We start from the raw sequence: 21,296 nt of genomic DNA on the forward strand, positions 1-21,296 counted from the left end.
TGTGATATATTCCAAATCATTTTAAAGATATATTCCTTGATTTGTGGACCATATAATGTTATATATTCATTCAACAACAGTTTACTAAATCTCTACTAAAACACTGGAAACTGAATCCCTTCTTAAATCATTTGTATAAGCGGGAGTACCCTTGATCCTAAATGGCCATATAAAAATCCATCTGACCAAAATGTGTTCTCTCTTCTATACCTTATTGTCAGTCCTGATCGTGACTTTCAGTTGTGGTAGTACACGTTCTACTTCCAGACTCCATTCCGCAGCATCTGTTGTAGATTCCAAAATATCTTCTTGTTTGGCAGACTCGTTCATATCCTAAGAAAGGAAAGATATCACAGGATTGAGAGTTTATAAAAAGAAATGGTAAAATTTTGAGGCATTTTAGCAGCACTGCACAATTTATATCAAGCACGGTAGTGTTAAAATTATAGCAGCAGAAGAAATTCTTTTCTGTCCTCCTATCCATGTTGAAAGAAGATAATGCACCAAGCTGGTAGAATAGCAAAATAAGTATTTAGAATTATAAAGAAGCAAATTTGTGATGTAACTATTTTTTTTTTTTTTACAAAGAATAAGGCTTCTGAGATATCAGAGTGAACTCAATAGGAATACTGTCAAATGGACAAGCCATTTAGGTATGTTAATAACAGTTGAAAAGATACACTCACTCACATGTTTGGTAAGAAAACACTGTCTTAGATTGAACTCACTGTACTGAAATACAAACCCTAAATCTGAAAAACAAGATAAAATTCCAGAAGCAAAGGGCACTTGATTTACAAATTTTATATTTATAAGGTGATATTTTGGTTAGGTTAAACCATAATAAAGCTTAAAAATGTGATTTAATGCAGACCTATTTGAGCTCAAATAGGGTCAACTTTCTGCATTTGATTTCTGCTGTTGAGTAATAAGATCATTCATGCCTGTTTTCAAATCAGAAAAGGAAAACTTTCCCCCCCCATTTTATTAGCCCTATACACTTCAGCATTAAGTGTGTATGGATCTGAAAACATACAGAACATAAAAACTAATGATTTAAAGATAAAGCTTATAGTCAAAGCTATGGTTTTTTCAGTAGTCATGTACAGATGTGAGAGTTGGACCATAACAAAGGCTGAGCGCTGAAGAATCGATGCTTTCAAATTGTGGTGTTGGAGAAGACTCTTGAGAGTGCCCTGGACAGCAAGGAGATCAAATCAGTTAATGCAAAAGGAAATTAGTTCTGAATATTCATTGGAAGAACTGATGCTGAAGTTGATGCTCCAATACTTTGGCCACCTGATGTGTAGAGCCAACTTATTGGAAAAGACCCTGATACTGGGAAAGACTGAGGACGGGAGGAGAAAGAGGGACAGAGGATGAGATAGTTGGATGGCATCACTGACTTAATGGACATGAGTTAGAGCAAACTCCGGGAGATGGTGAAGGATGGGGAAGCCTGGCATGCTGCAATTCATGGGGTCAGAAAAAATCAGACATGACTGAGCGACTGAACAACAACAACAAAACATAAAGCTTAATATGTTAATTTTGGTAGTATTTTTCCTTTTATGCTCCCTTGAAAAATTATTTTAAAAGTAAGGAAAAATGTTAATGTAGAAAAAAAGAAACTTGAGGGACATAAACAGCCAAATACAATGTATAGACCTTCTATGGATTCTAATTTAAATAATCTGTAAAAGGATGCTTTTGAGACAATCAGGGAAATTGGAATGTGGGAGTATTAGATGATATTAAGGAATTATTATTAATTTTATAGGTATGATAACGGCATGGTGGATATGTTTTAAAAAAGACTTATAAATTAGAGATAAGTGCTAAAATATTTACAAGTGAATTGATGTAATGTCTGAAATTTACTTTATTTTTTTTTTAAATTTTATTTTATTTTTAAACTTTACATAACTGTATTAGTTTTGCCAAATATCAAAATGAATCCGCCACAGGTATACATGTGTTCCCCATCCTGAACCCTCCTCCCTCCTCCCTCCCCATTCCATCCCTCTGGGTCGTCCCAGTGCACCAGCCCCAAGCATCCAGTATCGTGCATCGAACCTGGACTGGCAACTCATTTCATACATGATATTTTACATGTTTCAATGCCATTCTCCCAAATCTTCCCACCCTCTCCCTCTCCCACAGAGTCCATAAGACTGTTCTATACATCAGTGTCTCTTTTGCTGTTAAAATTTACTTTAAAATACTATGGGGCAAAGAAAAAAAGAGGCAGGGGCTTCAAAGGAAACACAATCAACCAAATGTTAACTGTTAAACTGGGTACTACTGCCTAAGGGTTCATTATCTCATTCTAATTGTGTATATGTTTGAAATTTCCCAAAATACAACATTTAAAAGACAAGACTATATAAACAATCTCACGGTGAAATTACAGTCAATGTGAATTTATGTCACTAAAAGATATTTTTATCCAGTCTAACACCAAGTATAAGAATAACCTTATATCGGGATTTGATTTTATGGGGAGCTTGAGGTCTTTAGGGGCTTTGAACTCACTCCTGACTGAGTCTCTAGGGTACTGCTAACACGAGAAAGCCTCTCTCCCTCTCCTACCTCCCAGTTCATATCAGCAAGTTCGAAATAGGCTAAGAGCCTTAAAAGGAGCATATACTGCTTTTTGTTCAGAAAGTCTGGGGGCTATACAGTTCTAACCATGCAGTTAGAGGATGGGTAACTAATATATGCTTTTTCATTTCACAATATGTGGTCTGAATTTATTCAGTTATATTCTATTTTTAAAAAACCCAGAAAGTATGAAAAAATACAAGTATTACATTAAGAAAAGTAAAATGTGGAAACTCTAATTGAAAAATGTTCAAGGTCCTATTTTAAACATTAAAGTGCTCATTTAAATATAGAAACATTGTATTATATTGAGCACCTAATATAATGCTATATATCTGTAAAAACCAAACCCAAGGTAGCACATAACACCAAAACTGGGGAGTGGCAGTGTATTCACAAAACAGACATGTGTGAAGTTATGTAAGGATGTATGTGATGGCATGAGAAGAGATACTGGATCTCTCAGGGGAAATGTAAAGCCACGGGGAATATTCTCAGTCATGTAACTCAACACAGATACTCATTAACATTCATATTCTTGCACACTCACTGGCACATCCCAGTTCCCCTCCCTTGCTCTAGGAAGCCCAATTCTGACCAACTCATTGTCTATAACAAACAGGGTGAGGTCTTATGAGGATGAGGGTGAGGGTGGGAGGGTGGATGCACTGCCAGAGGGATATGAGCCCTGACATCTGGGGCGTGTGTATGGTATATACACAGGCTTGCTCCTGCCAGGATTACGAGCCCCCCACGTCCCAACCCTGCAGAGCCAGGCTGAGTCAAAAAGGGACATGTCCTCTGAAGCAGCAGTTTTTCTATGATTCTTAATAGAACATAGATGTTCTAATCACTGATTTAAAAATCAGTTTGCTTTACAGACCTACTGTCTAAGTGAACTGAAATTGGTATTGATGAAATACCCGAGCCATTGCTCCCCAAGACTATCCTCTCATCCCCATGCCCCCTTCCTCCTTTCCTTACAGGAGGGTGGAGCCCAGAATCACCAAAGCCATCCACATTCCCACTTTCTTCAGGCCTGAACATAGGATTATTCAAGTCGTGCATAACATACTTAAAATTTTTACTCAAGGAAGGGCACATTTTTCTGATTTTCACAAAGGCAAATGGGTTAGCATCGGCCCTGTCTGAATCAGACTCAGAATCCAAGAGTTAACAGAATACATGAAGATCAAACACTACATCAAGATAGTCCAGTGCATGAGCTACTATTTATTTTACACTGGGCCCTTTAGTAAGCTGCATTTACCCTTCTTAGGTTATTATTTGGTTCTGGTAAGCAATGATTTGCTAACTCCTACTCCCAATGTCCTGAAATGATTTAATGTAGTAGCTTGAAAGTTTTCACTCAGTCCTAGGCTATCATTAATATACTGGGGGAAATAACCTAGGTTCCTAAATGAAGAAAAGGCAAAAAAAAAAAAAAAAAAAGGCACATTAGATTTGGTAGAGCAGATTAACGTATTCAAACTATACAGTCTCTTTCTACTTCCATCTTTGCACATACGTTTCATAACTTTGTTCCTCACTCAAAATTTCCTAATGCCTAATAAGTGGATACATTCACTGAGCAAGCCCTATATATGAAGTATAAATCATTTTAACCATGCCTTGGTTATAATACTTTGAGAAAATCTTTCCTTTCTAATTGTTTCTCGGATAACAAATGGTATTTTATGTGAAGCTATTAGTAAAGAGAAATAAACTGCTGTTTCCACTTAATCAAAATTTTATATCATCAAGACGAAGTCCCTCTCTGAAACAATATTAACTAAGATAAAGGATGCCTCTTGGGAAATTGCATTTTCTAGTTAATGTTGCTGAAGAAACAATTAGAAGCTCAATAATACACAGACTATCCTGAAGTCTCATTTATAATTAATTAATTTACCAATAAGCTATCTGTTAAGCTTCTACAACATGCAAGGTAAGAATCCAGGCACTGTGCTTAGTATGGGATGACAGAAGGATTTAATTCCTGCCTGTAAAGAGTTCATAGCCTATTAGAAAGCATCTGAGGCTAGTTAATGCAGGTAATAATTGGTCCTAAGAAAGAGAAACTGATGAGAACTGACCCTAAGACTGCCAAAGGAAGAAATGAAGGTAACAGTCTAAGCCATCCCATAATGTAACCTTGATGCATATCACCCAAGGTCAGTTCAAGGATCAAACATGCAATGGTACTAGCCTGCTCAGAATCCTATTCCATAAAGTAGTCTCCCCTTTGCCCAGGAAATATGAATGGGATAGTTTAGCATCTGAAGAAATACTATGTTCTCTGTGTGTGCATTTATGTACACACACACACAAATATACACAATTAGATGTGGTTTTGGTCATATGATGATAGAGAGGTAATAAGGAAAGGCCCTGCATATCAGAAAGGGAGATCACATGAGGGTAAATAAAGCCATTGGATGGGTAGACCCGAGAGTGAAGCTCAAGGCTTAGGCACCCATGAGAACACATTTCAAAAGTTCAGACTGGAGCCTGCTGGGAGGACCTAGATCATGAAGGCCTGGGCAAAACTGGACTCACCGACTTCCAGGTGAAAATGGGAGATGAAGGGAGATTTAGAAGATCCCAATACATAACTAGTAGTGAAACAAGAGCAAGGGGAGGTGCTTAAGCCTGCAACTGCTGCTGCTACTGCTGCTAAGTTACTTCAGTCGTGTCCAACTCTGTGTGACCCCATAGACGGCAGCCCACCAGGCTCCCCCATCCCTGGGATTCTCCAGGCAAGAACACTGGAGTGGGTTGCCATTTCCTTCTCCAATGCGTGAAAGTGAAGTCGCTCAGTCGTGTCCGACCCTCAGCCACACCATGGACTGCAGCCTACCAGGCTCCTCCGTCCATGGGATTTTCCAGGCAAGAGTACTGGAGTGGGGCGCCATTGCCTTCTCCGGCAACTACCAAGCCCAAATCCCTGCCTCTCAGGAAGATCAGACACCACTGTCAGAATGGATTTCGGATACGGGGAATGCTAACATTTACTGGCTGTAACTTAATCTTTTTGACGTCTCTTACTGTACTATGCTGTAATACAACAATGCCTTAAAAGCGGAGAAATCTGGATTGACTGATCCCACACTAAACAATCCCAGATAACTATAAGTATTGCTTTCTAATGCCTGCTTTTAAATTGTTCCTAGAGCTGTGTTTATCATTATGATGCCAGTGGTCACCTGTGGCTGTCTTCCTGCTTGTCTGTAGCACCTCTTCCTCCTCCTAAGTTGCTGTGGATTTAGAAACCTAATAACCAACCTTGTTAGAATTTAGGCAAAGTTGGACTTTCCAGGTGGTGCAGTGGTAAAGAATCCACCTGCCAATGCAGAAAACTCAAGAGACATGGGTTTGATCCTTGGGTCAGGAAGATCCCCTGGAGAAGGAAATGACAACCCACTCCAGTATTCTTGCCTGGGAAATCCCATGGACAGAAGAGCCTGGTGGGCTACAGTCCATGGGGTTGCAGAGTTGGACATGACTGAGTGACTGAGCACAAGAATACAAGAGAAAAAAGTGAGCATTCAGGGATGAAGGGCAGTGAGGTTAGGACTCTTCACAGAAAAATTTTAAATGAAGTGTTTATTCTTATTTTGGTTGTTCAGGGGTCTTTTTTGAATTCTGCCTCATTTGCTGCATTTCCAAGATAGGCTAGATGGCCAAAAGGCTAATACAGTATATATAGTATTACCATGGATTAAACAGGGTTTCTCCTAAGGGTATCTAGTGCCCTTCTTTCCCGTCTATCAATAAAGTTAGAGAAAGGGGTAAATAAGTTATTGATATTTCAATCAGAGTATTCCCTCAAAATCTAATGATTTTAACAAATTATATTTAAGGCAGAGATAAAACCATTCATGTCGCTACAAGTCAATTCTTCTTCATGATTAAAGAAGCACAAAATGTGAATCTAATTCATTATTTTCTTTCCAAATTAGGTTTTACATGATTTAACACTATATTACTGTGAAGAAAAATGTTTAATACCATATAAAAAGTATCTTCAAATTTGCTCTGAATAACCAAATTAAACCCTGGCTAATCTATCGAAAGAAATAGATAGATGGTAGCCTCCATCTTGAAATATATGAAATTCACAAAAGTTTTAAGTTCAATTTTAAGACTATCAAAAGAAATTTTATTGAGTTATAATATGAACCAAGACTTGAACAAATTTTGTTCCCATATACCAAAAAGGGTAAAAAGAAAGCTCCCCAAATTAACACAAAATAAATTTAATTTTCCAATTAAAGATCTGAAATTGTTTTTGAGTGAGAATTTAACCTCCAGTATTATTTCTGTTTAACACATCAAACTACCTTTGCTACTTTAACTACTTTAGCTACACTGGTATACTAAGTGTTAAGATAAAATCATTTCCATAGACTTTTTATTTTCTCAAACTAAAACCAAAGAAAGTAACACAGGAAGTGCGTCTGGAGGAAATAATGTAGACATTATACTTGGTGTTGCAGAGTATGTAAAATAAGTCTAACTTTTTATGGCATAAACATCTGTAAGGCTTCTTTTCTTTGAGATGGCAACAACATGGATATATCAATGCCCCAATACTAGGTGTTGCCGAGTATGCAAAATAAGTCTAACTTTTTATGGCAGGAATTTCTATAAGGTTTCTTTAGAGATTGCAACCACATGGATATACCAGCACTCAAATACATTTGAAGAGCTCAATTCAAACCTACTGAGAGGAATATTAAAATCCAATTAATTGTCAAGATTAAATATTCCCAGGACTCAGGGAATTAAGTTGTCTTAAGAATCACCACAGTATGATGTAAACGTTAAGACAATGAGTCAGGCATCCCATCTCTGGTCAAATTCCACCTTCATCACTTACTAGCTGCTAGTCATTAAATCTCAGGGTCCCCATCTGTAAAATGGAAGTAATAATTTTACCCTCTCCACATTGAAAGTGTTATGGGGATTAAATTAAATGATGCATTTGAAAGGCTTTCGTAATACTTGATACATAATAAGCCCCCAAAATATGTTAGTAGTTATAATTACCATTACCATTATTATATGCCAAGCATGGTATTAGACGCTTTTACACACAGGTTAAATGCCCAGTAATAAGACCATGAATCAAAGGAGCCTTATTCCCATTTTTTTGAATAAGAAAAATGAGGTAGAGAGTAGTTACGCAATTTTCCCAATGTCACATCATTAGTAAGTGGCAAGGCCCAGGCAAGGTCACCCTAGAGCACAAGCTCTGAAGCACCTTACTATATGGCTATCAATCCTTTGTCATATAAGTTACAACTATATTTGTCCAGTTTCTTACTTGTCTTTTAACTTTATGGTATTTCCCATCCCTCCACATATAAGGTTTTAATTTTTATGCATTCAGATTTATCAGTACTCTTCCTTTATGGTTTTTAGTTTTCTCGCCATGCTTTATCATGCCTATTTCAACCCATGAATATTACACTTGCCACTCATATCCTTAGGCCTCATCAGTTTTTAATTTGTTGATTAAAACAAATGAGGTTTATTTGGGTGTAAGATATGAGGGAGGAACCCATCTTTTTTCTCCAAATGAACAGCTTGTTATCTCATCACCATTTAATTGAATCTCTGATTGATTTGCATTTCTTCATATACTAATATAACCATATATGTGGATTATTTTTTAACTCTGTACTACTTCAGTAATCTATTTTTGCATCAGTATAATTTTTTTCAGACATAAAAAATTACACAAATAGCATTAAAAATTCACATATACCCTTCATCAGATTCACTAAATGTTAGCATCTCACTTGACGTCAGGGCAATTATGTGTAAAGGGATACAATGTTTATATCTAGGTGCTGAGATTTGAAGAAATTTTTAATTTTTTCTTTGTATTCTTTTGGGCTTTCATTTAAAAGAAACAAGGAATATATTTTACCTTTAAAAAGAATAAAGTTTTTTCAATAAAAACAAGTAAAAATGTAAGTTTGATTAACTTCCAAACACTAGCCGGTACAGGGGTGGTAAATGCTTTAGGAGTCTGAATAACAGAGAGAAGCGCATTTTAATGGAAACGGTGAAATTTAAGTTTAACTTTACAAGGATGTTTGGGATGTAAACAGGCAGAAGAGGCAAGTCAAGCATTTACATAGGCAGGAAAGCATCATAAGCCAAATATGAAATATGGAATGAACATAGCTTGTGAAGATCATATGCGATGAGAGACTAGGAGATTAAAAAGCTAAATATTGGGAAGCAAAAGAAAATTGAATATATCGTGAAGACCTCAGAGGCCAGGCTAAGGAATGTGAATTTTGTCCTCTAAGCCAGAGGACAGAGAAAAGTTACAAACAAGGTAAAATAATTTAACCTAACAAATCTTTATTTAGTACCTAGTAAATACCAGGTACTGTTCTACTCCAGGGATAGTGAATAAAATGATAAAAAATCCTCATAAAAGAATATTTTAGTTTTGTTTTATGAAAATTTATAGGTTGTAGATTTGTGAATCATAGGATTAAATGGAGCTGGGGTGATAAGGAAAGGTATCACTAAGGAGGCAGGATTTGAGCTGAACCTTAAACATTGAAGGGTCAGGTAGACAGATGATGGGAAGGCATTTTAGGTAAGAGACAAAAGAGGATGAGATGAGAGCAGATATACTCATGAGGTTACCTTGAAACCTCATGAGTCTACCTGGAAAAGTTATCCCAGCAAAAGAAAATAAAGTTGGCTATATGGACAGTTGTCAAATTGCTAAGGGTTTTGAAAGCCAGACCAAAAATGTATTGCTTTGTTATCTGTCTAAACTTAGCTGTAGGCAATGAAAAGCCAACAAAAGTTATTGGATTCAGAATGATCTGGCAAAAGTCATGTTTGGGGGAGTAACATCAAAGAGTAAGAGGAAATTCTAGTGGTCCAGTGGTTAGGACTCCATGCTTTCACTGTCGAGGGCCCAGGTTCAGTCCCTGATCAGGGAACTACGATCCTACAACATGGGAAAAAAAAAGATTGAGGAATAAGAGGAAAAATATTTCAGCAAAGGGTGGAGATGGGGAAGGTGAATATGAGAGGGATTTCAAAGGCACCATCTACAGGTCTTAGTAACTACATGTCCTGGATGAAAATGAATCAGTCGTCAGATATTCAAAGCACTAACACTGTGAGGGGTAGATGGATGCAGGTGAGGGTTTTTAAGAATATAGGTTTATAGAAGACCGCACATTCTGGGTACACATCTAATGTACTGAATTTTATAATAAATTACATGCTATTAGTGTTGATTATGGAGAAGGCAATGGCACCCCACTCCAGTACTCTTGCCTGGAAAATCCCATGGACGGAGGAGCCTGGAAGGCTGCAGTCCATGGGATCGCTGAGGGTCGGACACGACTGAGCGGCTTCACTTTCACTTTTCACTTTTCACTTTTCACTTTCATGCATTGGAGAAGGAAATGGCAACCCACTCCAGTGTTCTTGCCTGGAGAATCCCAGGGACGGGGGAGCCTGGTGAGCTGCCGTCTATGGGCTCGCACAGAGTCGGACACGACTGAAGCGACTTAGCAGCAGCAGCAGCAGTGTTGATTAAGGAAGTAAAACCCATCCATTCATAAAATGACTGCTTTCAAATGATTCCTAGAAAAGATCCTAAAATTACAATACTTTTCATTAGATTCCCCTTAGTCATCTCTATAGAGGAGATCCTATGTGACAGCAGACTGAGTCCAATGGGCCTTCAATAATAATCCAGCGACAGATAACAAAATTAAAGCCATGCTATCACCAGAGCTTCCTAATTTACATCAAAATGCAATCTTCCTTATAACTTACATGCTATATAAGCTTCTTACTCAAAAATATTCATGGTGGTCTAGAAATTTGTATTGTGAGACTGGGGCTTTTTTCTATTCTCCTATTAACACCTAAGAATGTTTATAACTAATTACAATCTCTAAGAGAGGTAAAAATTATACAAAATAAGAAATTCATCAAACATATACTCTCTGCCAGCACCATGCTAGGTGTGGTCCCCAAGTTCTATTAATCTTAAAACAACCCTGGGTTGAATTGTGTCCCCACCTAAAGATAAGAAATTGAGTTTGAGAGGATAAATCATGGCCATGTGGTCAGGATTTTCTATCTAAGGCTGCTTTTCCACTGTAGCACTGGCCTTAAAGGTATGGACTCAGAGTTGGAAAAGACCTTGAAAAGTCCTTGCTTCCTCACAATAAAAACAGGATGAAGATGAGGATCTTTCCTATTTCAAATGTGGATTCAAAAGCAACGCTAAAGATCAAGCAAAACTCTCTTTTAAACCCAGCAAGAACTGCCATTTGAGTCTCCTCTGAGCAGTGAGGGGTGCAGCTTTTTTCTCTAACCTACATTTTCTATTCACCTCCAGATGTGAAACTGCTGGGGTGGTACGGGTTAGTTAACAGAGAAATAAAAGCATTTGCTCAGCCATAACGCGTTCCATCACACTCAAAACATGTGGCGTTTTAATTGTTTCTTCTGTGAAGTACCAATGATAGAGCACAGGCACAGCACAGAGAGGAGAACTCACACCCCATTGTTTTAGGAAAGGAGAAGAAAGAACATTTTCCTCAAGTGGGAATCAGAACCAGGGATAAACTATGGGGCATGTCATGTTGTAGCATGGTATATTTTCCCTTGTATTACTCAGAAAGACACTTTGTTGAACAGTAAAGTGTAAAGCATATGTAAAGTGAAGAAAATGTATTTAAACTATTAATCAAAGTAGATCTATCTTCTTCCCCTTTTTTATTACAATATTGCAGACTTGCCACAATGACACCCTAAACTACAACTGAAATGATTTTTATTTTAAGCCCAGAGCTTTACTTCCTTACAGCTTTTGCCTTTTAAGCTAAAAATTCTCTCATTCTTGCTACAATGAATTTTTTGCTAAGTAATTAAAAACCAATTGTGTTTAAACCTTTTCAGAGAGTTGGTTTTGTGCTGTATAACTTAGGATTTGGTTTCTAAAACCTTAAATTTAGCATCTCAAGGAAGAATGGTGTCTATGGCATGTTTGAAAAAAATGTTTTGAAATGAAGTGATGGGCATTTAAAAATAGAATTCAGAGAGTGTGCAGCTTCCCTCCCATTTTTTTTTTTTTTTTTTTTTTTTTTCTGCTGGGGGAGAAGAATGAGACATCTGCATTATGCTGCCAGATCGCTACTGCTGGGATTCTGTTGAGCTATAGACTGGAGAGGTTTTTCAGAGACCACTCATAATTACAGCCTAGTTACCATGAACATGCAGGCACTTTCCAATCAGCATGCTCAAATTTCAAATGGTAATAACCAGAACACCTGCTGAACACCTTGCTTCTTTCCCTGCTCCCACTCCTCACATCTTTGAACATTCTACCATATCACTAACCCTCACAGGCTCTGACCAACTGTCAGAGCTTCATTCCCCGCTAGTGTCCCCCACTCCATGACCAATCTCACAGATGCTTTTAACTCAATTTCAGACTTGGAAAATATTCGGAAACCAGAGGGACTAAGAGAATGTGGAACTCTGTGGGCTAGCATTCTTTTTTTTAAGAAAAAATTCAAAATTTAAACAAATAGCCTGCAAATCAAGCTCTGGAAAAATAAAGCAATTCCTTACTAGTTGCAGGAATTGTTTTCTTGCACAGTATGGGCATAAACCTCTGCGATGTTGCAGGTTTGGCTTCAGACCACTTCAATAAAGTGAATACCACAATAAAGCAAATCACACAACTGTTTCGGTTTCCCAGTGCACATAAGAGATATGTTTACAATACACTGTAGTCTTTTAAGTGTGCAACAGCATTATGTCTAAAAAATAATGTACATGCTTTAATTAAAAAATATTTTATCAATAAAAATGCTGTCATCAGAGCCTTTAGCAAGTTATAGTGGTAACATCAACATCATTGATTAAAAAAAAAGATCACTGATCACAAATTGCCATAACAAATATAATAATTATGGAAAAGTTTGAAACATTTCTAGAATTATCAAAATATGACACAGAGACCAAGTGAGAAAATACTACTGGAAAAATAACACCAGCAGACTTGCTCAATGCAGGGTTGCCACAAATCTTTGATTTGTTAAAAAAAAAAAAAAAAAAAAAGGCAGTATCTGCAAAATGCAGTATCTACAAAGGACAATAAAGTGAAGTATCACAAGATGAGGTATACCTGTGTTATTGGTAAAACTATAATGCGTTAAGAGACTAGAGGAAATCACAGCAAAAAATGGCTTCAAAGTATATTTTTTAAACCTCAAAGTAGATAACTATTCTGAAAAACACCTGCTTCCACACAAGCCAATGCCATCACCGCAAGCATTCATGATTGACAGGAAGCACCATTTTCTTAGAACCCCGGTTTCAGTGTTCATGAAATGCTGCTGCCGCATCATGCTCTTATTAGGCAGACATTGCAAAGTTTAGTCAATGGGCATATAGCATCTCTTTACAACTTCTTCAAATTAACAGTTATAGCCTTCAGCTATTTAGTGGGAGTAAGGACGCTGGACCTCCTGGATTTCTTTCAAGGAAGGACTTGCGCTCAGCTGGGCAGCAAGTGGCTTTTCTGCTGTCAGCTCCCTCGGGCTCTGTCCTACGTGCAGAGCTACTGATCCTGGGGGTTGCCTCCTTCCCAGGGCAGCCTGCCTCCAGAGACCAAGCCCAGCAGGCAGCACTTCTCCACAGTTTCTCAGCAGGCTGGCCAAGGCTTTATCAGGCCTGACTCACAGTTCCATGCCCCCTCAGCCCAATACCGCTTTCTCACCCTGTCTTTTCACCATGAACATCTTGCATCCCATCCAAACTGTCTCAGTGTCTACTTCCAGAGAACACGATCTACAGCGTATATCTGTTTCATTTGCCTTCTCTCTTGTTCCTACCACAAGTCTCAGGAAAACGCTCATGTAGAGCCAGCTTCTTGAGTTACCACCATCCTTAAGAGCAAACTTCTCAGGGTCTAGACTATGCTTTATTAAATGAACGAAAGGAATATAAGTAGATTTCTCCCTGCGCGATCCTACATGGTACATAGAAGAGAACCCAATTATTGCTGAGAGATTCTCTTCTCTATGAAGATTAAACTATACTTTCTCATAAAATTATAAATATAAAATAGCATCCATTCACATGTGTTTTCATTCAATATTATTCAATATCAAGCATGTTCTACACAACAGACACAGGTAGGTGAAAAAGCAGTTTAAAAAGTTTCTGCTCTAGAGGAGTTTGCGTTCTACTGGTTGAGACAGATCATAAACAAATCAGATGAGTGTGATGCCAGAGCCTGTGAAGAACCATAAGCTGGGGGAGGAGACAGAGAATGACTGGAGAAGCATCTAATGTTTCAAAGCCACAGGCAGAGGGGACTGCTGGAGCCACACGCTGCTGGGCTGGCACAGGCACGTATACATTCAGGAAACCAATTTCCTAGACAGAATCCACCATTCTTGTTCTAGCGATGAATGCATCGCATCAACTTGAGTGACATAATGTTTCTTCTGCATTGTAAGCCCACCTGCTTCATGAAACATAAAATCTTAAATCTGTGTTACTAACTATACAGCAACTCTGTCTTAGGGAAAGAGCAGCCTGAGCCACTGAAGGCTCTAGTCAGATACAGCTGTCTCAGGCAGATGGCTGTAGTGGGCAACATCATAAACTTGCCAGATTTTTTAAAATATGAAAGGGTTTTCTGCCTCATTAGTACTTCATGGCTGACCATCCACAAACACCTGGTATTCAGACTTCTTCCTCCTGTGAAAACGCAACCATATAGTCTTAGCTCAAAAAAAGTATAGGTTATATATGAATACTATCGACCAAAGGATCTAATACTTAGATCATTTATAAAGTCACTGGTAGAGCAAAAACCCATCCTTACACAGTTTAATGGAGGTGAAAAATTGAAATTAGGACCAATCGGGACTTAGAGTCATGGTAGAGGCAAGTTAAATTACTTTGCTCCTTCCCAATACTCAAACTACGTAGTCTAGAGAGAATCACAGGTGGCCTGCACAGGCTTCTATTTACACCATCAATATAAGAATGAATAGTACAAACAACAAATTCTTTATAAGAATAACTGTGTATGCAACTCTCCTTTTGTTTTTTTCTTCACACTTTAGAACTCTGTCATGACATCTTCATCACAAGAACACCAAGCACCAAAGCACCCTTGCTTAAGTTAGGAATCTACGCCACTGAACTCTTTGTTATAAAGTAAAGGAGAAAAAGCAATAGACTTGGGAGTTTGAAGAAACTGAGCTAAAATTAAGGCACTGCAATTTATTTGCTTTTTAAAAGATTAAACTGTCTCAAGGTTAGAAATTTCAGTTTTTGTATCTGTAAAAGGCAGAGGAACCAGAGACCAAATTGCCAACATCCGCTGGTTCATCGAAAAAGCAAGAGAGTTCCAGAAAAACATCTATTTCTGCTTTATTGACTATGCCAAAGCCTTTGACCATGTGGATCACAATAAACTGTGGAAAATTCTTCAAGAGATGGGAATACCAGACCACCTGATCTGCCTCGTGAGAAATTTGTATGCAGGTCAGGAAGCAAGTTAGAACTGGACATGGAACAACAGACTGGTTCCAAATAGGAAAAGGAGTACGTCAAGGCTGTATATTGTCACCCTGCTTATTTAACTTATATGCAGAGTACATCATGAGAAACACTGGGCTGGAGGAAGCACAAGCTGGAATCAAGATTGCCAGGAGAAATATCAATAACCTCAGATATGCAGATGACACCACCCTTATGGCAGAAAGTGAAGAGGAACTAAAAAGCCTCTTGATGAAGGTGAAAGAGTAGAGTGAAAAAGTTGGCTTAAAACTCAACATTCAGAAAACGAAGATCATGGCATCTGGTCCCATCACTTCATAGCAAATAGATGGGAAACAGTGGAAACAGTGTCAGACTTTATTTTTCTGGGCTCCAAAATCACTGCAGATGGTGACTGCAGCCATGAAATTAAAAGACGCTTACTCCTTGGAAGGAAAGTTATGACCAACCTAGATAGCATATTCAAAAGCAGAGACATTACTTTGCCAACAAAGGTCCGTCTAGGCAAGGCTATGGTTTTTCCTGTGGTCATGTATGGATGTGAGAGTTGGACTGTGAAGAAAGCTGAGTGCCAAAGAATTGATGCTTTTGAACTGTGGTGTTGGAGAAGACTCTTGAGAGTCCCTTGGACTGCAAGGAGATCCAACCAGTCCATTCTGAAGGAGATCAGCCCTGGGATTTCTTTGGAAGGAATGATGCTAAAGCTGAAACTCCAGTACTTTGGCCACCTCATGCGAAGAGTTGACTCATTGGAAAAGACTCTGATGCTGGGAGGGATTGGGGGCAGGAGGAGAAGGGGATGACAGAGGATGAGATGGCTGGATGACATCACTGACTCAATGGACTTGAGTCTGAGTGAACTCTGGGAGTTGGTGATGGACAGGGAGGCCTGGTGTGCTGCGAGTTGGACACGACTGAGCGACTGAACTGAACTGAACTGAAAACGGAGATAACATCTTCTCAAATACCTTAAAAGGTCAGGAAAGGATGTGTTTTAAAGTACTTTGAAAACTATAGTGATTGGCAAGTATATTGTTATAACTGAAGCTTGGCTGTATTTAAATGTTAACATGTTATTTTGAAATAATTTTCAATTAAGCAAGAAAAGTTTATTTGTTGATTTAAGAAGCATTTAGTCAGTACCTTTTGTATTACACTATGGACAATATAAAAAATGATAGTTATTCCTGTTACCAAGGAGCTTATATAAGTCAGATTTAAGAGAAGGAATGTAGGGGGAGGTGTGGTTTTGGTTTTTGCCAATAACTTGTAAGTACTTTCTATGTGCCAGACAGACATCACATAAATGCTTTATGTGCAGTAACTCTTTTAATCTTTAAAAAATCTTTGTTAAAGGTAATAGTTTTATTCTGATTTTATGGATGATGAAGATATGGCATAAGAAGACTGGAAACCTACTCAAAGTCATACACCTAGTAAGTACTGAAAAGTCTCAAAGACAACTCACACAGTCAGGCAAGATAGCCACATTATATTACACACACCTCAAGTTGGGCAGAAAACACACCCATATTGTTAATAATAGTTACAAATGCTAACAATACTATGGCAGTGAATGATAAGTGAAGAGACCACCTTGGGGTGAGGTGGCCAAGGAAGTCTTCATGATATGTACCCAAAACTAGGTCCAAATTTATTTGCAGAATTAAGATGAGAAAAATTAAATAAAGGACAAATAAGATTTTGTTTCATATGTATTTTTGTGGCATGAGATAAATATCATTTTATTGAAATATACATATGCTGCTACTGCTGCTAAGTTGCTTCAGTCGTGTCCAACTCTGTGCGACCCCATAGACGGCAGCCCACCAGGCTCCCCCGTCCATGGGATTCTCCAGGCAAGAATACTGGAGTAGGTTGCCATTTCCTTCTCCAATGCATGAAAGTGGAAAGTGAAAGTGAAGTCGCTCAGTCGTGTCCGACTCTTAGCGACACCATGGACTGTAGCCCACCAGGCTCCTCCGTCCATGGGATTTTCCAGGCAAGAGTACTGGAGTGGGGTGCCATAAATATACATATAGGAAAATACAAAAATCCAAACTGTACTTTGAAATTATTTCATTGAGTGGGTTCTCTTTTATAGACTGGGCTTATTTCCTAATTAAAATAAAGCAAAAACTGACTTGAAGCAACTGACCATCTATTCATATACCAGTCTTAATATAATCCATTTTATTTCAAAGAATTACCTACAATTTAAGTATTTTCCTATAATGAAGAGCATTACAGGCCATTATAATGGAAAATAACTTGAAACTGACCCTGAGTTGATATTTCATGATATAGACCAGAGGCTGTTCCACTTGCCCCTCTGAGTTTTATATTTGCTATAACATTTTATGTATAGGAAAATAATTTCAAGAGCTACTTGAAATTATTTTCCTATACATAAAATGTTATAGCAACAATGGCCAGAACAATGATTTCTACTTGCTTCCATTCCCAGCAGAATACATGTACTGACTGCTTGTTGGTCCTACATGTATCCTGTGTAACTCACCAAGCGATAGGTCTGGGCCTTCAAAACGTTGAGATCAATAAAGTTTTCTTCATTGTCTGTCTCCTCTTCCTTAGGAAAATAAAAGAGTTTAAAAGTTAATAATTATAAAAGTTGTAATTAAAAAATATATTTCCAGATTTTCTTTACAGTAGGTCCTTGTAGGTTATATATTTTAAATATAGCAATGTGTGCATGTCAATTCTAAACACTTATGCTAAGCTCAACAGGAAGACTAAGAAAGGACATTTAAAGCCTAGTAGTGTGCATAAAGTAGGGCATTATGTTATCTGTTTTTTGAGATTTTGATGATGCCATTTAAAAATAGGACCTGCTTTTTTTTTACAATCACTTAAGAAAAAAAAGAGCCGTGAAACTGCTGCTGCTACTGCTGTTGCTGCTGCTGCTAAGTCACTTCAGCCGTGTCCGACTCTGTGCAACCCCATAGACGGCAGCCCACCAGGCTTCCCCGTCCCTGGGATTCTCCAGGCAAGAACAATGGAGTGGGTTGCCATTTCCTTCTCCAATGCGTGAAAGTGAGAAGTGAAAATGAAGTCGCTCAGTCGTGTCCGACCCTCAGCGACCCCATGGACTGCAGCCTACCAGGCTCCTCCGTCCATGGGATTTTCCAGGCAAGAGTACTGGAGTGGGGTGCCATTGCCTTCTCCAGCTGTGAAACTAGGGATAAATAAACATTAGAACAGAATAAGCAACAGTTAATGGAAATTTTGAGTAAGATGACTAAAATGGACAAAAATGAGAGGTTGATAGATATGGAATACTCTCACCTACTCCAGGGACCAATCACAGTAATGTATACTTTTGACATCTCATCTCCTATATGCTTAAGTTAAAACTAATACAATTATGTAAAGTTTAAAAAATAAAATAAAATTAAAAAAAAAGTTTAAAGATATTAAATATTAATTCTATATAAGGATGTAAGATATTAACCTTGTATCTTAGATATTAACTATCTAACAAAAGGATAATTCAGGTAGATTCCAAGCTGGTCCTGATTCTGAGCCCAACTGATGTGGGGGACAGGGTCAGAAGAGACCCTTTGACAAGCAATCTCCTCCCCAATACACAGTAAATACAGAGTTTGAGCAGGCTGTATAAGCAGGTAGGACAAAATGTTAAAATGTCTTTGTGGTGACAAGTGACAAAGTGGGTGAAGCAATTTTAACAAGAATATCCAAAGCTTAAAGACATGATAATGAGGCCAATGGAGCTTGGTTCTAAAGTCTTGTAAAGAAAAACAAAAAAAATAAATGAGAGTTGTTTGGTGGACACTTTCACATGTAGAGCTGCACAAAAGCGGCAGTCGTAGATTTCAAAGATAACCCTTATCTTTAAGCACTTAGAAGTATGTAAGACAGTGGTTCTCAAAATGTGGTTCTTAGATCAGCAGCATTAGTATCACCTGGGAGCTTGTGACAATGTAATTTAACCATCCCAGATCTACAAAGAAACTCCTAGGAGTGGGGCCACTAAGCTGAGACATTAGAACTATGTTAATCTGTGAGAAATTAGAAAGATTATAGTAAAATATGCAACAATATAAATGCAGATAACATACAATCAAATAACGTTCATTTTTTTAGGGATGGAGGCAGTGGGGTCTAGATGTGTAGACAAAACTGATGGGTTTACATCTTAAATCCTAAGCATATATGCAGAAGCACATCTTTGAGAAACAGCTCAGCGTATCCTGTGTTTGCACTAATGATGGTGTACTTAAGCAGAGCAAATGATAGAGATGCCAATGACTCAGTGCCGATGGGAGCAGAGACAGGTTTATAATGCTTTTATAATCACCTCATCAGTAGTGTTTACATAGGTGATCAATAAGTACTTGCTGAACTGTGGTCGACTGAACACGATTAGGCAAAAAGCTTTAAGAGTAGGTACTGGAAAAAGAATTTAAGTTATTAAAAATTATTAAGAAAGCAATCAAAATGAATTTGAAAATAAATAGACACAAAAAATAGCTTTAAATGAAGAGGATTTTAATCTCAGTAATTTAAAAAGTACTCAATTCCCTGTCATTTCTTTGCCTAATATGTGTCTTCACTCTCCTACTGCCAATCACTAAGGATATGACTGTATACTGTGAGGACATTCTGTGAGGACACTCTTTGAGAACATTCTGTGTCGTGATCCCAATCCTCCCTTCTTCCCTCTCGGCCACCCTCCCTCTCTCCTCCCCCCATCCCTCTCTCTCACTTTCCAGTTATCAATGTGTCCTAACTTGATTTGACCAGTCTAAAATGGAAGCTTTTGAGCTTCTTGTTGATCACAGAAGAACTTTACTTTGTCAGAAATGATCTCTGCCATCTGTGAGCTATCCCACAAACTCTGGCACCAAACTGAAGTAATATCCCAGAGGCTTTTGGCACTGACCCAGCTCTCCTTACTAAGAGGAATGGGAGAGGTTAAGAGGCCTCCTTAGAATAATATAACAACAAGAAGAAGGAAAAGGAAAAAATTCAAGAGACATGATGTAAGGGAACTAAGAGCCTCAGACACAACCCTTTGAGGAAGCCTTCAGCTTGGTCTTATGACAGCAGAAGGTCTTTACTTCACAGTTGGCAAGAAATGTGTGAATAGGATGCTTTCTAGTTTGTTTCTCTAATTTATACAAACAGCAATGCTGCTTTGAACTTTAAATGGTTCGCAAAAACCTCTATTTTGTAAAAGTTACAAGCAATGTTGTGACAGATGATTTTTTGTCAAATATTTAATGAACAACTACTATGCACCAGGCATTGCATAATAAACTGGAGACAAAAAATGTGCAAAATTGGTTTATGCCCTCATGGAGTTTTCCTTCTGATCAGTTGCTTTTTGTCCTTTTTTCCCCTGACTAGCTGTTTTGAGTTATAGGTCTTTGAAGCTAAATATTGATGCATTAGGACCAGGTATCTGTAGATAAACTATTTATTACTACTAATAAACAGTAACTAAGAAACAAGATGAGGAAATATCTGAGTAAAATAAGTGAGATGAACAACAGGGACTGAATGGAAAGATTTATTACACAAAGAATAAAGTCTAAACTCCCTAAAATGACCAAAATGATCTGGACCTGGTCTTTCTTCCCAGCTAACCCTGGAGACAAGAATGGCAACCCACTCCAGTATTCTTGCCTGGAGAAGTCCATGGGCAGAGGACCTGGCAGGCTATAGTCCATGGGGTTGCAAAAAGCCATACAAGACTGAGCAACTAACACACACAATCTGAAGTCACTCTCCTCCTCACTCAGGAGAGCTGGCAGCAATGGTTTTCTCTCAATTCCTTGATCATGGTAAGCGTCCTCCTTCCTCTGAGTTTTTGTACATGCAGCTCCACCAGGGTCTTGCCCAGTGCTTGCTACATAACAGGTGCTGAATAAACACATGAATGACTACATTTTTACCTTAAGTTTAAAAATTTATCACATTAAGAAAGCTATCTTTTAAACTGGTTTTACAATGGTCTTTTTCTTTTTATAGATAGTAATCATCTTTTTAAAAAAATTATTTATTTTAATTGGAGGCTAATTACTATACAATACTTGGTGGGTTTTGCCATACATTGA

General features: G+C 38.0%; 1 protein-coding gene across 1 annotated transcript in view; it reads right to left on the bottom strand.

Moving 5' to 3' along the window:
* Positions 1-21,296, bottom strand: part of IFT57 (intraflagellar transport 57) — a 72,738-nt gene that overhangs the window by 32,414 nt on the left and 19,028 nt on the right. Inside the window, exons 5-6 of the mRNA XM_025283524.3 lie at positions 17,717-17,785; positions 211-333 (exon numbers count right to left, since the gene is read on the bottom strand). Of these exons, the coding sequence (XP_025139309.3) occupies positions 211-333; positions 17,717-17,785 (192 nt within the window). The remainder of the gene's footprint in view (positions 1-210; positions 334-17,716; positions 17,786-21,296) is intronic.

Source organism: Bubalus bubalis, chromosome 1 (genome assembly GCF_019923935.1).
Source record: "Bubalus bubalis isolate 160015118507 breed Murrah chromosome 1, NDDB_SH_1, whole genome shotgun sequence".
Taxonomy (NCBI): Eukaryota; Metazoa; Chordata; class Mammalia; order Artiodactyla; family Bovidae; genus Bubalus; species Bubalus bubalis.